The sequence below is a fragment of the Populus nigra genome, chromosome 7 (genome assembly GCF_951802175.1).
Source record: "Populus nigra chromosome 7, ddPopNigr1.1, whole genome shotgun sequence".
In the NCBI taxonomy this organism is placed as follows: domain Eukaryota; kingdom Viridiplantae; phylum Streptophyta; class Magnoliopsida; order Malpighiales; family Salicaceae; genus Populus; species Populus nigra.
Window position 1 is genome coordinate 20,233,142 of NC_084858.1, and position 22,051 is coordinate 20,255,192.

At 31.7% G+C, this 22,051-nt stretch overlaps 2 protein-coding genes across 7 annotated transcripts; both read left to right on the plus strand.

The window, feature by feature from the left end:
* Nucleotides 1-3,229: 3,229 nt before the first annotated feature.
* Nucleotides 3,230-8,791, plus strand: LOC133698255 (putative PAP-specific phosphatase, mitochondrial). Of its 6 annotated transcripts, none has more exons than XR_009843047.1 (9): nucleotides 3,231-3,475; nucleotides 3,560-3,659; nucleotides 3,757-3,859; nucleotides 4,683-4,891; nucleotides 5,187-5,246; nucleotides 6,299-6,687; nucleotides 7,594-7,749; nucleotides 7,833-7,883; nucleotides 8,384-8,559. XR_009843047.1 is itself a non-coding variant. In XM_062121122.1 (9 exons), exons 1-9 carry the CDS (start codon nucleotides 3,375-3,377, stop codon nucleotides 8,522-8,524), a joined length of 1,299 nt encoding a protein of 432 aa, XP_061977106.1. In that variant the 5' UTR covers nucleotides 3,231-3,374; the 3' UTR covers nucleotides 8,525-8,791. The 6 variants fall into 6 exon arrangements, 4 of the variants coding, with proteins under 4 accessions (XP_061977107.1, XP_061977106.1, XP_061977110.1 ...); XM_062121122.1 differs by having other exon boundaries at nucleotides 7,605-7,749; nucleotides 8,384-8,791; XM_062121124.1 differs by having other exon boundaries at nucleotides 3,232-3,475; nucleotides 7,671-7,749; nucleotides 8,384-8,791.
* Nucleotides 8,792-20,122: 11,331 nt separating this feature from the next.
* Nucleotides 20,123-21,726, plus strand: LOC133698999 (transcription factor MYB102-like). The gene is made up of 3 exons (XM_062122122.1): nucleotides 20,123-20,474; nucleotides 20,568-20,697; nucleotides 20,803-21,726. Exons 1-3 carry the CDS (start codon nucleotides 20,342-20,344, stop codon nucleotides 21,668-21,670), a joined length of 1,131 nt encoding a protein of 376 aa, XP_061978106.1. The 5' UTR covers nucleotides 20,123-20,341; the 3' UTR covers nucleotides 21,671-21,726.
* Nucleotides 21,727-22,051: the final 325 nt, after the last annotated feature.

The following is a 22,051-nucleotide window of genomic DNA, read 5'->3' on the forward strand; positions in this document are numbered from 1 at the left end:
ACACCAGTGACCAGACCATTTGTCCATTCAGAAGAGAGTAGCATAATATTCATCGAAGAGTGCACATATATTGTGTTTACACATGTACAAAAGTTGATCAATCACTTAGACTTCCAGGTAGTACTAAACTATTTTCCTAACAGCTAAGACGACAAACATCTAGAGGTGGCTGCTTCTTGACGATGGTCAATTAGGACCCCAGCAGCTCAAGAACATGACTGTCCTTAGAGACTCCTCAGCCTGCTTGAACTTCTCGTTCTTGGCGTTCATGTAAGCGCTTGAATCAACAGAACCAGAGAAACGCCTTGCCTGCTTTGAAGAAGAAGAGCAAGCAGAATCCCTCAAGGACTTGATAGCACTAGAATCACACTTTGATGCTTGGTCTTTCATCCCTTGAACCACTCTCACCCCTGATTGGAACAACACCCTGCTCGCGTACCTCAAGCTCATGTATATAACGAAACAAGACCTCAAATTCTTGAATACCCAGAATAAATAAAAACAATTAAGGCTTGCTCAGGCTAATAAATATGGAGATCTGTGAAAGAGATGCAAGGCTCTTGATTTGTCACGTATTTTATAGAGAAGGGCGGTTAAGACCGAGAATCTGGAAAACAACCGGCTGTGACGGGTACATTTCAGCGGAGATTGCTAAGGAAACTGCGGGCGTGGGGTCTGAACCTGTGGGCTGGAGACACGTGTCGGTATTACGAGAGGGACATTTGGATAAGCAGATAAGGACACGGCAATGTCCACGCGGGATGTCGAAAGCTTATGTTGCTTGGATATTTTATTTTCGCTGATTAAATCTTATTTATGATTATGATATTCAGATTCCGATTAAGATATTTATTTTTATTAAAATGTATTTTATTAGCATGTATCTTAATTAATTTTATGAATCATAAAATTAATGATTATATAAATTTTTAATTACTATTATATTAATAATTATAATATTCAAATCTAAAAATACAAAAAAAATATATCTTTTAATTTTTGTTAAAAAAAAAATTCTCATCTAATTCGATTAAGATATTTTCTTTCAGGAGATGATGTGAAAAGAAAATTAGAGTTTATTAGAAAAATAACCTCATTCGTTTTGTAGTGGAAGTGGATCTTATTTGTTTGCATGCTCATCTTTTCTGTTTTTGTCACCAAGCCAATGATAATGTGTAGAAACTTTCATCACTGTACATGGAAATTTCTAGTATTTTTAAACTTTCTGTTTTTTATTTTAAAAGTATTTTTTGAAAATTAAGATTTTTTTATTTTTATTTTAAAATAATAATTTTTAGTGTTTTTCAATCATTTTAATAGGTGATATTAAAAATAATTTTTTTAAAATAAAAAAATATTATTTTAATGTATTAAATATTATTTTAAAAAAACAATTACTATTGGAAAAAAAATACAATTGAACGTTTCTGAATAATCGTTCATTGATACCAAGTAGCACATGCTCCTATTGGCGCACACATCGGTCGCCCCATTGCACACAGACTGATGCTTTATTGATAGATCCTCTTGGCGAGTACGAACCTTTATGCAGCATGCACGCGTCTCCTTGAAAATTCTCTCTACAAGTACAAACGAAGGCAAGCAATGTGAAAAAGACCTGTAAATATCTTGGTCAACGGGTAAATTAAGAATAACTATTTTGTTTAACCAGCATTTTCTATTAATTTTCTTACATATTGTTTCTCTACTCACTTAAATATTAAATATTGAAGGATCCATAAACGTTGAGCTCAAATACCAACTTCAAATCTCTTAAAATATTTAAAAATATAGTTATGATTATTTTTTAAAGTATTTTTCATTCAAAAAATATATCAATAATTTTTTTTTTAAAAAAATTATTTTTAAGAACAGCAAATTAGAATAATTTAAAAATATTAAAAATATATTAATTTAAAATAAAAACAAAATAAAATTTAAATTTTTTCAAAAACACTTTTCAAATACATCACCTAACACCTTTGCCCATATGAAAAGTTGAAATTTCTTGATAAAGTTTTTTCAGCTTTATAAAAAATCATTTCAGTTCTTATTTTTTTTTTACAGCATTGTTTAAGAGAAACACTATTTATTACATTATGAGAAAAAAATAAGGAAAGAACCAATAAAGAAAAGAATAATTAAAAATACACATTAAGTTTTATAATTAAACTTGAAAGATTGGAGGGAGTCCTGTTACCCGAGGGAAACACAAGTTAACCGTGAACAAACGGTTCCTTGTTCCAATGGGATAAGACGGGTAGATGGAACATGTTTTGTCTTCCAAACCCCAGATGTAAATGTTTGTATCTTGGAAGCTGTCGGGGTTGGAGTGTAATCTGTGTTTTATAATTTTTTTTTAAAATTTAAAGCTATTTTTTATATGTTTGAATTATTTTAATGTGTTGATATCAAAAAAAATTAAAAAATATATATTATTTTGATACATTTTCGAGCGAAAAACACTTTAAAAATCAACCGATACCACACTCCCAGACAATGCTTGAGATTATAGTAGCGATTGCTTTTTAAAATGTTTTTTGCTTGAAAATATATTAAAATATTAAAATATTTTTTATGTTTAAAATTTAATTTTGAAATTGATATACCAAAACAATCTAATATCATTAAAAAAATTAATTTGTAGAAAAAAATTCGAAAAATATTTTCTAAACGTAAAAACAAACACACTCTAAGTCACATTTCTAGTTGAAACCAAGTTAAACCCAATTGAGTTTTCATGACGATTAATTTAATGTGTTGATATCGAAAATAATTTTAAAAAAATTAAAAAAATATTATTTTGATGTATTTCCGAGCAAAAAACACTTTGAAAGACAACTGATACCATACTCTCAAACAATGCTTGAGATTATAGCAACGATTGTTTTTTTAAAATGTTTTTACTTGAAAATATATTAAAATAATATTTTTATTTTTAAAATTTAATTTAAAAATTAGCATATTAAAATAATTTAAAAATCATTAAAAAATTAATTTATAAAAATTAATTTCAAATTTTGTTTTTAAGCATAAAAACAAACATACCTAAGACATTTCTAATTGAAACCCCGTTAAACCCAATGAGTTTTTAACTTTTTTTGATGATTGATTTTGCCAAGCTCGTTTACCGGGCCAATATCAAGAAAAAAAATAAAAAATAAAACCTAAAACAAAAAACGTTATTGTAATAAAATTGGTTTATCCAATAAGTGATCCAAGAACCCAAATTTTTTTTTTCCGAGTCAGTCCCGGTTTCGATTCTGACAATTATGCTTGATAGTGCAACTGAATTATCTCCACAAACTCGGGAGTTTCGGCTTCCACCCACATGAACCACTGGAGCTCCAGTAGCTGAGCTCTATCTATCATCAATGAATCTCCTTCAATCATCCTCCCAGTTTTCCACCGTCCGATTCCTTCACCTCCATCCTTCTTCCCCCACACCTCTCCGCACACGATTCCTCCCTGTGAGGTCTCTCCTCCCACTCCATCCAATCAAAATTCCCTTTCCAATTTAAAAATTCGTAATTAATTGTTAATAATTATTTTTCTTCAGGTCGAGTCTTCTTCCATTCACAAATCAAAACGCCAAGTACCATAGAGAACTCGAAGCTGCAGTGGATGTTGTAGAGAGAGCGTGTCGTATCTGCGTTGACGTAATTGCTTTTTTTTTTAAAAAAAATTCTGTTTGGTTTCCGAGAAAATGTGAGAGTGAGGAGAAGAAAATTTGATGTTTATTATTTTATAATGCAGGTGAAAAAGTCTTTGTATTCTAGTGAAGGACGTATTGTTGAGAAGAATGATAACACTCCTGTTACAGTTGCTGATTTTGGAGTGCAGGCTTTAGTCAGTTTGGGTAATTTTACTATATTTTAAATTTCATTTCGATTAAATTGTATCCAATTTGATGTTATATGATGAAATTGCAGGCACCGTGCTAGTTAATTATGTTAGAAACTAACTAAAATTCGCTTACTTATGGATCATTTTTCGATTAGATTTCTTTAGTGTTGGAATAGTATGATGCCTTTTTGGCAGAATTTATTTTTGTAAGTTTAAGAAATAATTTCTCGTATTATTTTCATTACATTCGGCAAATTTGCTGTCTCCTCTCGTTCCATCAAAATTGGGCTGACATTAGGTCGTGCTGGAATAGTTATTCATAATTACTGATCAAATGTCTGTAGGTTCAATGTATTGCCAACATTTGCTCTTGCATTGTGCAATGCTGGTTTGACTGATTGGATATTCAGTCACGTCACGCAGAGCTAGAATTGGTTTGAGTTGACTGAACATCAGTAAAAACATCAGGTTTATGTTGAGTAGGGTAATGACTTTTTTGCTTGAAAATAAAAGAATGAATGCATCACATAAAAAATCGGTGGCATTGAATTAGGGGGTTGCCTCATGACAGTAGCATCACTTAATGGCTGTGATTCATGTGTGTGTTTCATTTCGTGTTGGATTTTCATGTGTAAGTAGCACCTCTTTGTAATTTTGCTATGTTTCTCCATGGGGTTCGGTGATTGACATTGTTTTCTAGTAATTTGAGGCTAGTCCTAGATAGAAAATTTCTTTCTGAAAAGAACCATTGCCATATTGTAGTTATTCTCAATGGATATGCTTTATAATTTTTGTTTTTGCTAACTGGAACTTTTGGTTTGTGTTTTTGTTGAAAGAATTGAGTAAAGTGTTCCCTTCTATTCCATTGGTGGCTGAAGAGGATTCTGATTTTGTCCGTTCTAATAATCTGGTGGATTCTGTTGTGAGTGTGGTTACTGATAAAGCAAGCTCCAATGATAAGCCTTTGACAAATGTTGATGTTTTGGAAGCAATTGATAGAGGAAAGAATGCTATTGTCTATGGAACCAGGCCAGCCACATACTGGGTAAGTCTAAGCAAGCGCCCAGTTACTAAAGTGAAAATTTTCAGTCAAGCTATTTATTATTTGTATAGTGGGATCTAATCATTCAAATTATTTGCACGTCTTTAGTAATTTTTTGGACAGAGTAGATGTAGTAAGTTGAGCATATCTCTTTTTCGACAATATAGTTGTGGGAGTGGTCTGCTGCTAGCATCTTATTACTTGGTGTTTAGTATCATATGTTTTCTCTTGTGTTTGCATCAAGGCTTGCAGCTGGTCTTTACCACTTTGATTATCACTTAATCTAAACTCAATGCAGGTACTGGATCCAATTGATGGAACCAAAGGGTTTTTGAAAGGAAGTGAGGCCTTGTATGTGGTAAGCATTATGTTTGCTGTCTTTTTTTTTGAACTTTTATGAAATTAGAAAGGATTGCTTAGCACAGTATGATAACAATTGTTAAATTCAGAAGGTGTGACAATGATAATAATTTTATGTCTACTACAAAAAGTGCCTTCTTGTTAACAAATTAGACAGGCTTGTTTCTAGCTGCTACATTTGACAGTCTGGAATATCTTGGTCCTATTATCACTATGTTTAAAGTAATGACTGGTGTTAATGTAAAGGCTTCAGATACTGATAGAGCTGGTTCCTGATGAATATCTGTTCATCCAAGCATTTGATCTCCTAAGGAAGATATAATTTAGTTGGAACTTACAGTTGTAGGCTGCATACAGTTGACAATGGAGGGGTCTATCATATATTGTCGAGACTAATTATAGTAAACGTAATTTAAAACACCTGAATGATGCTTTATTTTGAATTAAGGCATGCTGATTGGAATACACATTTATAGTTCCATCTTAAAGCGACACACATAACCTGTTGGAAGGTTTCCTGCATGCACACATAATCTTTTACTGTTGCTGGAGCTGTTACTCTTGTGGACGAATTATCTTATTGGGTAGGAAGATACATTGTTTTACAGCTTCCAATGATTGTTCTGTATGTAGGCTTTTTCTGTCATCCAAATTCATAATTTTAATATCTAGATGCTGCCATCCTTGTATGAAATGAGCCTCACATGATTGCCCACCCTCAAAGTTCCTAGATAAAGCTTTCTGTTCAAGGAAAACCAGTTACACTAAGTGACTACCCTTTATATGGCCTGTTATATTGAACAACGCCAAGTGCTATGTGTATATTCTATTGTAATTTGTAGTTTCTGGATTGAGCCTTTAACAGAAACAAAAAAATTGAAGCCAAGTCCCTGGTTTCCAAGGAAACAATTTAAGTTGCATGTACGTGTCTTCTCCGGCTTCTTTGGTATATTCCTTGAAATAAAATTTCTTTCCCCTACATTCACTTTTGTTGTTTGAGCTATCCCCTTAGCTGTCTCCTTTGGCTAATGAAAACTGCAATTTTTTCAGGTAGGTTTGGCTCTTGTAGTTGAAGGAGACATTGTATTAGGTGTCATGGGCTGCCCTAACTGGAAGGAGGCTAGTTCCTACAATTCCACCATTGATGTTCAAGGATCTGAAAGTGTGCCCACTAGATCAGGGATTTTAATGGTGGCCCATATTGGCTGCGGAACATGGGCAAGGCAGCTATCAGATCTGATGGGTGTTTCTGCCAAAGTGCCTAATGGTTGGACTAGGTGCTTTGTTGATGGATGCCATTTAGTACCCAAAGCACGTTTTTGCATTTCAGATAGTCAGACATGGGAGTCAGTGCCACTATCAGCATTTTTCAGCGCAACAAGTGATGCTGACGGTGTGAGCGATAAAGAGATTCTCCTTTTGCCGACATGTTGTGGAAGGTTTGGTCTTATTCACCTGCTGGTTAACTCAATCATGCTACTTATATATGCCTAGTTTAATTGCCATGTTGTTGTGATATAGAGTTCACTGATTTTAAGAGTTCTTCTATTTTTTATTATCTGTTTGGAGCATGTCTTATATTTTATCAGTGGTCACATCTTTTTATGTGTTGTGTTCTGTACAAACTCTTGCACCTCTATCATATTGCACTTATGCTCCGTTCCATCCATTTACATATCCCTCTTTCCATGGCAAGTTTGTTTCAGATTTTAATCTTGTTTTTGTTCTGGTCAATCCCTCAACTCCTTTATCTCTTTCTCTCACTAGTCTCAAAGTTTCTTATTGTTAACCATGCAAATTACTAAAGTAGATCTCCAAAATCAAGTATTTGGTTTAAATCTAGTTGTGAAAGTATCTAGAATAATAGGCAGCATCCTTCAATTTTACTCTTTAACCAGCATATAGAATAATACGTAGCATTCTTCAATTCTATATTTTCCAAAGCTAAAAATTCTTGGCAATGAGTTTTCTGCGCTTTTATAGATATTTTCCATTTCATGAAAAGTTGTTTAAAAACTTTTTCATCACATAATCTCTAGTGATGAATGAAGCTTTTCTCTGTTTATTTAATACAATTCAGTCCTCAACTTTGGCTCTTGAAATACTAACTGTGAAGCATCTGTCAAAACACCTTTAGAATAGTAGGTGAGATTTTTTTTTTAAAAAAAAGCAATGTGATGTTTAAGTTCATGCTTTAGTTCTTCATCTCCCAACCTTTGTGTTTCAGCCCCCTACTTTTGTGCATTTAATTTTTAACTTAGGCATCTGTGCTTCAATACTTTACCCTTTGTTTGTGCTTCAGCTCTACATTTCTGCTTTCCAACTCCTTCCTTTTATTTTTCAAGTTATTTTTCAGGCCCATCACATCAATTTCGGATCGTTTTCCATGTCATTTTCATGATAAAAGTTATGTTCTATGCAGTTTGTGCAAGTACTTGATGGTGGCTTCAGGTAGAGCATCAGTCTTCATTCTTCGAGCAAGAGCTCAGACAATTATCAAGGTATAATGCTGCTTAATCTGAAGAGAAATGAATACCAAAATTGCTGTAGCATTACCTAATTCTTCAACAAATTTATGCTATAGGCTTGGGATCATGCTGTTGGCATAATATGTGTCCATGAAGCAGGGGGGAAGGTAAAAGCATCTTCACTGAACTCTTGTGAAGTTGCATGATTTTTGTCTGTGTGCATGCGACTTTATCTTTGGATTGAATTATTGGTATTGTTGGTCTGTTGATGAGTTAATTTAGGTTGTTATTTTGAAAGATAAACAAGCTGCTGGATACACTAATTCCTAAAGTTTCCTAAATCTGTCAAACCGAAAATTTTCCTCTTCCGTCCTTTTTTCTTCACAGATCAATCAAAGACTGCTATGTTGATCCTTGTTTATTGAGGATCTGCTTTCTTTTCACCTTCAGTTTTTCCACGCCTGGCTGTTCACTTTGTAGACTCAATAAGCTAAAAGACTCCATTTGCTGATCATGTTCAAGCTTGGTCTTATCTTTTTTATTTTTAGTTTGATTTCATAAAAAAAAAATTAATCAAAATCTCGCATAAATGAGCTGGAACAAAATTTTGGTGATTTATTATATAATAACTTTTCTTGATTCTAACAACATGCTTATGTTTGATTAGGTGACTGACTGGAAAGGCAGTGATATTGATCTTGCTGCAGATCAAGTTGAAAGAAGAATCTTATTCCCTTCAATGGGCGTTCTTGTGAGTAATGGCACTATACACAACCGGATCCTGGAGATGATTTCTTCTACTTCATGATTTTTTAACGGTGAATACCATCATTCTGGTTAGAACTTCAGTTCATTCTGCAAACCTGCAATTCTTTAGATGATCTTAATCTCAGTTCACAAAAGTGCACATGTGAATTATCATGCTAGACCATTCAAAGTGCATTTTCTTCAAAGTTTCTTAGGCTGAGTTTATCAGCCATTAGAAGTAAACTCCAAGAAATTATGAAATGGAGAACCAGAAGTCACTGCTGTATTTCCTATTTTTTCCAGGCGGATGAATCCTTGTCATTTTTTATATGTGAATGACCTATAGGATTGGTAACGCAGCATGACATCTTGACGTACATGTGAAAGGGAGACCTAAATTAATGCACGTCTAAGGAACTAGTGGTTTTCATGTACGCGGTGGTCCAGTGGGTAGCATGTCGTGGTCGATTTTGGTCTTTTCTTCTCTCTAAACTAGCAACGCAATGCATGACGTCTCGTGAAGTGATGATTGAGTGTTAATTTGTAGGGTTAGGAAAAGAGGAAGGAACCCATTTTACTATTCATTAATTAATGTTGTGTGAGTCACTGTATTCATCATGCTAATACTAGAGTGTTCCAAGATGAATAATCTGTGGATGCATGTGACTGGTTTGAATCTTGCACAAGCTTTCAAATGTTCATGGTACTATGGATTGCTGATTTTTAAAATTTGACAAGATATTCTTCAGACACTTGCCAGAACTGAACCCATCATCTACATGTTTTGTTCTTGGTCAATATGCTGAGGGATGAAGGTCTTGTTTAGGAATGCGGTGTAAATCGTATTCTTTTAAATTTTGTTTTTTATTGTTTAAAATTAATTTTTTTTAAATGTTTTCATATCATTTTGATGTATTGATATAAAAATAATTTTTTAAAAATAAAAAAATTATTTTAATATATTTTTAAATAAAAAATATTTTAAATCACAATATCTATCACTATCATAATCTCCATCAAAATCCAAAAAAGACTTTATTTTTTTGGCTACAGTATTGTCAATTCATATTAATTGTCACCACATGCAAAATACGAAGTTATTGTTTCCGGTTGGAAAGTGAAAACTCGTTCTAGCGATGGCTGCTACTTCTCTCTGTCCAATGTTGAATTTCGTTTTTGTAGTTCCTTCTGTATTGGCAGCTACAACAGTTTCACACGCTGACAATTGTCTCTGAAGGATGGGGAGGGCCATGCCTTGATAGACAGGAGTGGTTTTTTTTTACCGCCTTAGAGCCCTCAATTGCATGCAGTTGTCTTTTTTTTTTTTTAAAGACAAAACACCGGCCTCATTCATCTCCGATCATAGGACAAACTGTCCACCAAATCTTCGGTTTACTTAATTAATTATTTTATTTAAAATGTTATTATTTTGATTTTTTTATAAAAAAAATCTTATTGGTTTTAATTTCATCAGAGTTATAACTTAGTTGGAGGTCAATTTACCATGTCAAATTTGGTTTTTTCAATATAAAATACAGTTCAAAATAAATAATAAATCCAAGTAAGGTTAGGTTTTGGATTATCCAATTAATTTTTGGGTTTAATAACCCATGATTTAGGGTGGGGTTCGAATAAGGTTAGGCTTTGGATTCTCCAATCGATTTACTAGACTGACTTGGGTTTAATAACCAGGGTGGGCTAGCAGTGAATTTTTTAGGGCTTACCGACTTAAAGCTTTAAATCGCATACAATCGTCTTTTTTTTGAAAGAAAAACACCGGCCTAATTTATCTCAAATGATAGGGTTAAGCACTTCTGTAACGCTAACACATCTCGAGATTACATTCATTTCGTACCTTCGTGGTCCAGTAACCTCTAAGCTCTACCTTAGCTTTCGCTATCATATGCCATGCATATGGCACAATGTCCAAAATATGTTGGTCCACTAAATTAAATTAAATAAAAACTCAGCCATGTAGTGTAGCAATGAACAATTCTTTTTCCACTTTAATCTCTTAAAAAATATACACTAACCTAGTAAATGAGAGGTAAATCAATCTTTTCACCTGAATATATTACCCATCTATTATGAATAATTAAATGATTTAATTAGTTTCATAAACAAAAAAAATAAAAATAACAACATTAACTTGCATCCAAAGACATTTTAACTTTCTAAGCATATTTAAATTATTTATTTGCCTCAAAAAGAGACAAAAATAAAGCTTTTTAAAAGGGCTTTTTTCTCTTTTTGTTTTTTTTTTATAATTAAGTTGACTTAGTAACAATTTAGTCTTTCATAAATACAAAATATTCATAAAAAAAAAAAGTTGTTGGTCAAAGCATGAAAGTATCCTACCATTTACATTTCATATCCAATGTAGTTCTTAATATTTTGATTATTATTTTTTTTATTTTCTTTTGATTGATTTTTTTCTTTGATTTCATCCCTAATCATTAGGTTTTATTTGATTTTTATATCAAATTTAATCCTCATTGTTTTGATATTTTTAAATCCTTCCACTAATTATTTTCTTTTCCAATTTCATTCTTCATAATTTGATTTCAATTTTTTCTCATGTCAAATTTGTCCTTCCATTTTTTTTACTAATGATTATTTTGTTTTGAATCTTTTTAATTGTATTTTTTTTTTAGATTTCATCCCTTGATTTTTTTATCGAGCCACAAGTTTCGTAAGTTAACATGAACTGACTTTGGTCTTTTTTTAGATCATTTTATAAAATTAATATTTTTTTTTCAATTTTATTCTTTAATATTTTATATTTATCGTGTTTTTTTTTTGCTATCCTTTCTATAGGATTATTCAAATCCAATGCTCATGATCACGTGGTTGGTGAGTTAACCCGAGTTCACTTATTTTTTTGTTGTTGCTTTTTTTTTTAATTTTTTAGTTTCATGCCTTTAACATTTTTTTTATTGAGAATTTTACTTTGTTGTTTTTTTGGATTTGTCTTCTACATAGTCAAACCGAGTCTTATGACCACGATCACGAGTCTTGGAAGTTAAAACTGTTAACTTTTTTTTTACGTCATTTTTAATTATTTTTTCAATTTCATCATCCAATATATATATAAGAGGTGGTGTTTGTTTTTTTTCTCACTTTTTTTCTATGGAGTTATTCCAATTTTGTTCTCATGATCACAAGGTTAGCGAGTTAACCGTGGTTGACTCAGAACTTTTTTTTCCTTGGTTTTTTTAGAATGATTTTTAAAACAGTTTCATGCCTCGACTTTTTTTTATTGAGAATTTATTTTTGTTATTTCTTTTTATTTTCCTTCTACGCATTCAGTCCTGGTCTCATGATCATGACTAGGTGTTTCAAAGATAAACATGGATTGACATTGGTCCTTTTTAGTTTTTCTTTTTTCTTTTTTCATCCTTCAACATTTAATTTTTTATGAATTGATCTTTATGCTTTTTTTTTACTTTTCTTTTTATGGAGGTATCTCAATTATGTGTCTATAGTCACGAGTTAACATGGTTGACCTAGTTTTTTTTTCAATTTTTATATTCAATATTAGGTTGTTTCATAGTTAAACTTCATGATTTGATTCAATTCACTTCAGTTCGCTTTCATCTGTGATTTTTTTTTACCTTTTATTTGCCCATATAATCATTTGATTATATATATAAAATAACATTATAAGAAACATAGTTGTTAAACACAACTTAGTACAACACTCGTGTAGCGAGATCAAATATCTTTTTTTTTTTAATTTCATCCTTAACATTTAATTTTTTTTAGAATTGGTCTTGGCAATTTCTTTTCTCACTTTTCTTTCTCTGTGGTTATCCCAATCATGTACTTATGGTTGCGGGGTTAGCGCTGCTATACAGGTTGATCCAAGTTTTTTTTAATTAATATTTTTTTTCAATTTCACCATTCAACATTGAATTATGATTTTTTTTGTCTTTTATTACCGCAAATGATTGTTTCACCAATGAAAATAATATTATAAGAAGCATAGTTGTTAAACGCAACTAAGTACATGGTTTTTGACATTGCAAGATCAAATATTTTAATCCTAATTATCTCTTTGTTAAATATCAATTTTATTAATTAGATGTGTGTATATATAAATATTTCAATTTGTGAATAAAAAGTTTTTTATATCTAAAAATACATCAAAAAAGCCTATATATTTATTTTTTTATTGAAAAAAAACCGCTAATGGCAAAACACCGGTACATAACTAGTTAACTATGAACTAAAATAGGAGGGGCTTTATTGTAACCCTATTCACAAAGTGTTATTCATTTGAATAGTGCTTTTATTTTCTTCTTTTTTTCCCGTTTTGTTTTTGATCATTTTTTTTAAAAATTTTATCATTTAATATTAGATTTATTTTTTTTATTGAGTTATCACACTTTCATAACACGAATCATAGGTTTAGAGGGTTAACTCAGTTAACTAAGGTTTTTTTTCTTAATTAAATTTTTTTTTCTAATTCATTCTTTAATATTAGGTTGGTTGAGAATTAGATTTCATAATTTATTTTATTTACTTTTAGTTATGTTATTCCAGTCTCATGACTCGAAAATAATGCTTAATGAGTTAACCCGAGTTGGCTTGAATTGTTTTTTGTGTCTTTTTTTAATTGATTTTTTTTTCAATTTCATCATTCAACGTTAGATTGGTTGAGAATTAAGCTTTTATAATCTGATTTGATTTACTTTCTATGGGGATATTTTGATATCACAATTAAGGTCACAAGTTTTGATATTTTAACCGCGGTTAAATCGAGTCATTTTTTATTTCTAAGATGTTATCTTGATTTCATGATCCATGTCACTAGTCCTTCAACAATGGATTTGCTTTTTATTAGGTTATCCTCATCTCATAACTTGGGGTTCGAGTTTGTTAGGTTAATCCAATTGACTCAATATTTTTCTTATTTTTAATTGATTCCCCCCCCCCCCAAATTCATCATTTAATATTGTGTTTGATTGAAAATTAAACTTCATAGTTTGTTTTGATTTGCTTTTTATTAGGTTATCACGGTCTCATGACCGAATGATAATGCTTAATGGGTTAAATCGAGTTGATTTTGCTTATTTTTGTGTCATTTTTTTAATTAAATATTTTACAAATTTTACCGTTCAACATTAGATCCTACAAGGGTGATAGAGAATTGAGTTTTATAATTTGTTTTGATTTGCTCTCTATGAGGTTATTTTAGTTTCATAATCAAAGTAACGAATTTGGCAGGTTAACCCGAGTTAAATTAGATTATTTTTTTATTTTCTTTTTATGAGGTTATTATGGGTTTGGCGGATTGACTTGGTTTATTTTTTATATTCTTGTTTAATTAGTCTTTTTTTTTAATTTTATTCTTCGATATTGGACTGATTGGGGATTGAAATTTATAATTTGTTTTGATTTGCTTTCTATGAGGTTATCTTGGTTTTCTAACATGGGTTACGGGTTTGAAAGGTTAACTTTGGTTGCTTTTATAGGTATTTTTTAGTTTTTTTTTCAATTTCATCCTTCAACATTGAATTGCTTAAGAATTATGCTTTATAATTTATTTTGATTTACTTTCTATGGAGTTATCATAATCTCATAACCTGAAATACGAATGTGATATGTTAACTCGGGTCAATCCAAGCCAATCTAACATATTGTTATCTTAATATTAAAAAAAGATGTCATATTGAATTTTTTTTAGTCAAACTATGTTTTTTTGAATTGTATGAGTTGTTTTTAGACCCGTAAAATTAACTGGGTTACATCTAGGGGTGAACAAAAAAATAAAAAAACTGATTAAACCGAGAAAACCGGAAAAAAAAATAACCGAACCGTGAAAAAAACGGATTAAACCAATTAAAATTTTGAAAAAACCAACCGATTTGATTTGGTTTCGGTTTTATAAACCTGAAATTGAAAAAACCGAACCAAACCAAGCCAAACCGGAAAAAACCAAGCCAAATCGGTTTGAACCGGTTCTTGTCCTAAAAAACCGAACCGAACCAAAACCGGTTGATTTGAACTTGTTTCGATTCGGTTTTGGTTTTTTTTTAAATAATTTTATTTTCGTTACTTTTTTTAAATAAAAATGGGAACCGAACCGGAAATGATCATCCCTAGTACTTACATCAAATCAATTCTTACATGATTTAAATTTATTTTGATTAAAAAAATTAATAATATTTAAATATTTTTTATATTAAAAGAATTTAACTCGGCCTATAACATATCGCGACTAAAATGTCTAAGCGTGTCTCGTACATCGTTGTTTCGTTGTACCAATAAATGTAAAGTCAAACATGTGAAGTTGTACATAAGAACCTTTTGGTTTCAAACCAATCGTCTTTGGCCACGTTAATTTCAGCTCAGAAATCATGGCTAATCTCAATCACCGTTCCAAGAAATTATCATGGTTCACTGCTAATTTGCCCCACGTACGTACACCAGGGCTGGACGGACAATTAAAGCACAAAAATCACGGGAAATTTCTCGATACTTCTCTAGGGCCAGATGTGTTCTTCTCTCTGTTAACAAAACACTAAACCTTCGATCATCGCCAGGAATATGATAGATAATTAGAATTAAAAATAAGCTCAGGCTCAGCCACCCAGATAGGGACTAGCTACGTGCTAAATATTTAATTAAGTTCATGGCTAAGCTTAAAATAGCAACAAGGTGGCACAGGATCCACAAATGTTTTGGATCTCGTATCTAAAAATAGCTCTAAATAAATTATATGGTCGTTGAGAATACATATATTAAGCGATAGCTGGAGAGATTGAACAGCTCACAACTACATAAATCAGCTATGGACATCGATCGATCACGATGGAGCTCAGCGTAACACGTATGCAACTTCTTTGGGTAACCCGTGCACAAAGCAAACCCTGAAAATTGGACAAGTAATTACCATATCAAGTATAGGAGATGTAATCACGTTGCTTTAAATGATTAAGCATTAATCTCTACTTGTTAATCCACAAATATGCTGATTAGGCCATTTTAATTAGTTTTTTTGACACGGGGTGTCTCCATGACAACAAGCACGGAGACATCGAGCAAGCCTGAGATGACGGACGTGTTAATCTTCATCAATTTAATTAATCAGTATATTTTAGTTAATTAAAAGCTTCACTATATATATATATATATAGTGGTGCCTTCATTCTATGAAGATGAATATTATTTTTATTGTCCTAGCTTGAGTTTTTTTATGGGAAGCTAAGCGAAGGGGTTAATTCTAAACAAATGAATAGAGATTAATAATTGATACATCAAGGTTAGAAGGGCAAACAAGCAAGCCAATGAGGATGAGGGATAGGGTCAAGCTTTATAGAGAAAATTTGGTAGAAATATAACAATAATATAGGATCGATGGATATAATAATATTTGACCATTTACATATCAATTTACATTGATGGCTAGCTGGAGGTGAATAAGACACTTTTTCACGATTTTCAAATGGTGAAGAATAGTAATTCCACATGAAAGCTAGCTATCGTACACTTATCATATATATATATATATATATATATATATATATATATATATATATATATATGATAATTGTACAATATGGTGTTGAAAATTGAACTCAAGAGGGAGGAATTAATCCTGTTTTTATCCAATATATATGCTCGGTTCATACAATAAACTTTACTTAAATTATTAATTCAAAATACTTCACAATCACAAAAGTACCCTTGTATTGTTGTATATATAGAATATATATAGATATATACACTGCTTGATTATCCCACTAGAGGATATGGCATGGTTGGTGGCTACTGGCTACAATAATCAACCAAATATAATATTGCATCCATAGATAATTCGTTGATGTCAAGGGAAAAAAAAGATGCAAAGACTTGTTGCTGTCGAGGGCGCCAGACATGAGTCGTCAGGAAATAAAAACGTGGCAGCCTATTGATGGTTAGATCTTGGAAACCTATGTTTCCAGTGCGTGGTCCTCAACATTGGAGAGTGATTAAGCTTCTTGTATGATTACACGTTTAAGGCTAATCAATCGGCAGATTTTTTTTTATTAGAACAAAGTATTATGCAAAAGCTATTTATAGAAACTACTGGCTACTAATAATATTATATGCAAAGACGTCGTCATTCATGCAAATATTATATTAATTTGGATGATTATCCCCATGTTTTATAGTTTTTGATTTTAGGATATATATAATAAGGAAAAAGTGCTTTTACTAAATTTGCATGTATTTTATTTGGAAATATATTAAAACAAATATTTTTTTTATTTTTAAAAAATTATTTTTAATATCAGCACATCAAAACGATTTAAAAATATATAAAAATTAATTTTAAATAAAAAAATTTAAGATTTAACTAATTTATGTTTGGAACACAATACCAAATTAACAATAGCTTATATGATGAATATTGGATAATCATTTTGTTTATAATTTAATTTCCACGCAGGGACTTGGTGAAATAATGATAAACGAGAGACATGCTTTCTTCTTTGTTAGTCATGAAGTGTCTAATCTCTAATTACATTGTTTGTGCGGAGAAATTTTCTTAATGAATTTTTTAATTATACTATAGAGGATTTGTCTATGGTCGAACTAAATGCGAAAAACCTAACCAAAGAAATCCCTCGACTATGAAATAAATAAAAAAATATTTTCTTACTTCAAGTTTTGTCATCTACCATATGAAAATTGGAGGCAAGTACTTCAGATTAAAGAAAGCTTTAAATGAAGTACCTTTTTTCTTAATTTCAATTATTACATTATATATGGCCATAAAAATTGAAAAATGAGAGACAGATCACATAAAAGTCGACACAATTTCAAATCAATCCATATATTTAGTGCTATAAATCTCAACTATTTTCATAACTTTATTGAGAAGAACAAAAAGGTGGGGAGATGAGAAAAGAAAGAAAGGAATAAAAAAGGTTTTACCACTATTTGAGTGTGGAAAGTTGCAGGACCATATTAAAAAGCTGGGCATCATTAGTCTTAGCTTAGACCAGCTGCTAATAAGTCCCAAATAAACACTTTTCTTTTTCAAACTTTTCTTTCTTTTCGGCTTCCTTTAACATGATCTTTTTGCAGTTTTTTTCACTTTGTTTTTTAAAGATGTTAATTACTTACAGTTAGATGCCATTCTAATCTGTGTTCATATTCGTTTCGAATTCTGCAACAAAAAAGGAGGAGGTTAATATTATCTTTTTTTTTTTATCAGTTTACACGTGCCTTGGCTAATTTTCTGAGACCCTGAAGTTAACGATTATATAAACTTCTAGTGATCCTAAGATTTATGATACTCGAACTGGTAACATCTAAAAAGTAAACTCTGGGTCTAATCAATTAAGCTACACTCTTCAAGATAAGCTATATTACACTTTTGATGAACCTTCTTATATATATTCATAATTGGGTTAGTCATGAAATTTATATATCCCTTTGGTGACATAAACAAATCATGCTATTATCATATTATACCATATAATTTAAGTGGAGATAATCTAGAAATACACACACACATGCAAGAACCGATCATGAAATATATGGTTATAATAAATCTAGACAGCAGATTTATGAACTACTGTTGGAAAGTAGTGCATAAACGAAACCAGAAAATTTATTGGAAGTGTTCCTAGCTAGGTCTATAATTCTTTAATTTAATTTGCTGAGGTGCTAGCTGTTCTTAGTCTACTCATGAAGAGAAGCTATGATCCCTGAAAATAATTGCTCAATCAATTTGTCGAAAGTCAATGGAGTTGAGTTCTTGACATTTTTGCTTGACAGAAAACACTCTAGTACTTGTGGGTAAGGAAGAAAGAGAGTAATGGAAGTTGTGATAACGTTGATAATTAAATATTTCTTTCAGTAACACATAATAAAATCAATTTAAAATATTTTTTGTTTTGTTTTTTTGTCTTTGGTTTTATGATTTTTTCAATATACTTTCAATGATTATATATATATATATATATATATATATATATATAAAAAAAAAAATCACATTTCAAAATTATAAGCACTACTAGTGTAAAACCATCGGCATGCAATGGAAAAATCTATTCCATAAAAGAAAGAGAAGAAGAAGAAGATGCCGACGATGACGATGAGTGCATGAAAATTAGATAAATCCTTCCTTTTGATTAGTTGGCTCTTGTGCGTTTGCATTAATGCTGAAACATGAACACGAAAAATCAAAGGTTGGGCGGACTAAGTATAATTCCTACGTCCAAGCCAGTCAGGCTACGTAGTTGTTATAGTCCTTTGTATTCACACTAATCAAACCTGTTTTCGTTGGTCTTTTTTTTTTTTTTTTGCTAGACATGAATATATATAAAAAATATTATTTATTTTTTTAAAAAAATTATGCTTTTGATTGACTCATTATCTCATATATACAGGTCAACCCTTGATCTAGATTTTGATCGGAATTGAGTGTCATAACTGTGATGCTGAATAAAGCTTTTCAAGCTTGAGCCTTTTTGACAAATTTCACAATTTTATAAAAGAACAAAAATCTACTTTCATTCCAATCTTATAATAGAAAATTTAAAAATCATTTCTTATGTCATTAAATTAATATTCCATGTACCCATAAATGAGCTATAAAAGCCTAAAACTCTTTGAAATGTCCAGGTTTTAAGCCCTCTTTTCCAAGCTCTAAAGAAAGATTTTCTTTCATGAATTAATCCGTAATGTGTATGCCAAATTCACGTATTAGAAATGACCTTACAAAAGTTACGACATTTTTTTTTAATGAAAAAAAGCATATCGTTGACGTGAAGGAGGCCACGTGTATATAAAACTTGTTTTTCTCATCAACATCAGATAAAGAGAAAAAAAAATATAAACTCAAATAAAAATCTTATCTGCAAAATGAATGGAGGAGAACTCCTTTATATATATATATGTTCCTGTATTTCGGCGAAAATTAAAACCTAACTGTATTATTGCCGTAGTGAATTAAATACACTTCCCTTCGTTTATTACGCCCAAATTCAGTCATGCTAGCTAGCTGGGTTAATCCAAAAAATTTGAAATTCAAGCATGATCTCAACCATGTTTTTAGTTAAATTGGAGAAATTATATTGACCAGTTAACCCAATTCAAACTTAATCATATTAAAATTATTGTAAAAAAAATATTATTTTAATAAGAATAATTAACCCAATAATGTTTTTTCCTAGTTCTTCCTTGAGAAAGTATGTTCCCCTGATCAGGGCAGTCCCTGAGCAAACTAAAAAAATGCTAGAAAAATGATTCATAAATGTGCTAAAATTCTTGGACTGCGCGCTCCTGGACATATATAGAACAAGCTCAAGCCAGCCATCTTAAGTTGTAAAATGAAGCCATGCATGAATTGAATTAAGAAGATCGAGAAGAAACCCTGTAGCAAAGGTAATGTTGAAGAAATTGGAGTACGTGGCCTTTTTCACGTTGGTGACAGCTAATATGAATCTAGAAAGCGTGGATTGCACTTTCAGCCTGAAAATGATATATATATTATTATGAATAAGACTTGAGACCCATTATTAATATATATAGTAAGATCTTGCATACCAAAATTATTATTATTTTATTATTATTACTATTATGTACGTACGTAGAGAGAAAGATTGGACTTTATATTTTATTTTAGTTTTCAAAGAGAAGGGACAAGTGGCATTATTGATAAGCAGAGGACGGCACCAAATCCTGTTGACTTCATTTTGTTTCCTACCCTTCGCTTGGATTACTATTTATAGTATACACACTCAAGTATATGATTCCCATACGGACGCTACTTCGATTTCCTTGTTCGAAAACTAAAGGATAAATCTCTCCTTCTCTACCTCCGTGTAGTTGCTCTCTATAATTACTTACTATACCTAGCCGTTGAGACTACTGCAGCATGGGTAGAGCACCTTGTTGTGACAAAAATGGGCTAAAGAAAGGGCCATGGACCCCGGAAGAGGATCAGAAGCTGGTTGATTACATACAAAAACATGGCTATGGCAACTGGAGGACACTTCCAAAGAATGCTGGTATGTTAATTACTGGTTAATTATTTGTATATCGGTTTGATACTGTCAGATTTTGTGGAGTTGGTGTTGATGGGTTTTTCTTGTTCTGTTTAGGGTTGCAAAGGTGTGGAAAGAGTTGTCGTCTTCGTTGGACTAACTATCTGAGGCCTGATATCAAGAGAGGTCGGTTTTCTTTCGAAGAAGAGGAGACAATAATTCAGCTGCATAGTATATTGGGAAACAAGTAAGTCTTGTATATATTCACAAGCATACATGCATGGTTGGTTTTTCCATAGTTTGATACTTTGATTCTAACTTACTTTTTTTTTTGTTTGTGTATTGATTATAGGTGGTCTGCCATTGCTGCTCGATTACCTGGAAGAACAGACAACGAGATCAAGAACTACTGGAACACACACATTAGGAAGAGGCTTCTAAGAATGGGAATTGATCCGGTGACTCATAGTCCAAGACTTGATCTTCTTGACCTCTCCTCAATCCTGAGCTCATCTCTTTACAACTCCTCTGATCATATGAACATGTCAAGAATGCTTGGTGTCCAACCTTTAGTGAACCCAGGACTTCTAAGGCTAGCCACATCTCTCTTATCTTCTCAACGTGACCAAACCCAAAACTTCGTCATCCAAAATGGTCAAGAAGAAAACCATCTTCTCAATCCACAAGTCCAACAAAGCCAATACGAATCGATGATTCATCAAGCTAATATCCAGTTTCAAACCCCAGGTCAAGAAATGCCTACTTGCACCACATTGACTACCAGCCCTTGTGTTACATTTTCTAACGAAGCACGAATTATGGACCCTAATGTGGACCAATACCAGTCAAGTACCATTACCAACTTTAGCTCTCCAAATTCTCAGTTCAGTACTCATGATCAGTGGCAAAGCAATGGAATGGGCTCCAATTTAGCTGAAGATTATTATGTGCCTGCTGTATCAAGTTACAACAGCAACGGCTACTATGGGTCTGACCTTATGGACCCTTCTTCCGAGACCTCGACTTTTATCTCCAACAGCAGCAACCAGAACTTTGGTTTTGCTTCAGTTTTATCAACTCCTTCTTCAAGTCCTACGCCATTGAACTCCAATTCAACTTACATCAATAGCAGCAGCGCTGAAGATGAGAGGGAAAGCTACTGCAGCAACATCTTGAAATTCGAAATCCCAGATATTTTGGATGCTATTAACTTCATGTAATCTAATGTAATGTATTGGAAATCAATGAAATTGATCAGAATAGTTTTCTTTTTTAATTTTCCCATCCAAATAATAATTAAGTACTAATTTAAGCGAGCTACCCATGTTTTCTTTCCTGATCATATTAAGTAGAAGTTTCCATTGCTGATCACTCCATTCACTTCTTTTATCCCATTAATCAACATGCCATCTTATTACAATCACATTACCATTTCTTGGATTTAATTACTTCTATTAATGATCATAAAAAGAAAATATTGTCTCTCTTCCTATCACGCACGTACGTACGTACCCATTACTTAATTAATATAACAATTTTAATAATTGAATTTCTATACACATAAGACTTATATTTGATATTCGACAAAAAAAGATTTATAT

What these genes read in the sequence shown, in the direction of transcription:
- LOC133698255 (XM_062121122.1), top strand. Translation starts at nt 3,375, where the DNA reads ATGAATCTCCTTCAATCATCCTCCCAGTTTTCCACCGTCCGATTCCTT. An exon ending in GCAGGCTTTAGTCAGTTTGG is followed by an intron (nt 3,860 to 4,682) that starts GTAATTTTACTA and finishes TTTTGTTGAAAG; the next exon opens with AATTGAGTAAAGTGTTCCCT. An exon ending in GAAGTGAGGCCTTGTATGTG is followed by an intron (nt 5,247 to 6,298) that starts GTAAGCATTATG and finishes CAATTTTTTCAG; the next exon opens with GTAGGTTTGGCTCTTGTAGT.
- LOC133698999 (XM_062122122.1), top strand. Translation starts at nt 20,342, where the DNA reads ATGGGTAGAGCACCTTGTTGTGACAAAAATGGGCTAAAGAAAGGGCCA. An exon ending in GACACTTCCAAAGAATGCTG is followed by an intron (nt 20,475 to 20,567) that starts GTATGTTAATTA and finishes TGTTCTGTTTAG; the next exon opens with GGTTGCAAAGGTGTGGAAAG. An exon ending in CATAGTATATTGGGAAACAA is followed by an intron (nt 20,698 to 20,802) that starts GTAAGTCTTGTA and finishes TATTGATTATAG; the next exon opens with GTGGTCTGCCATTGCTGCTC.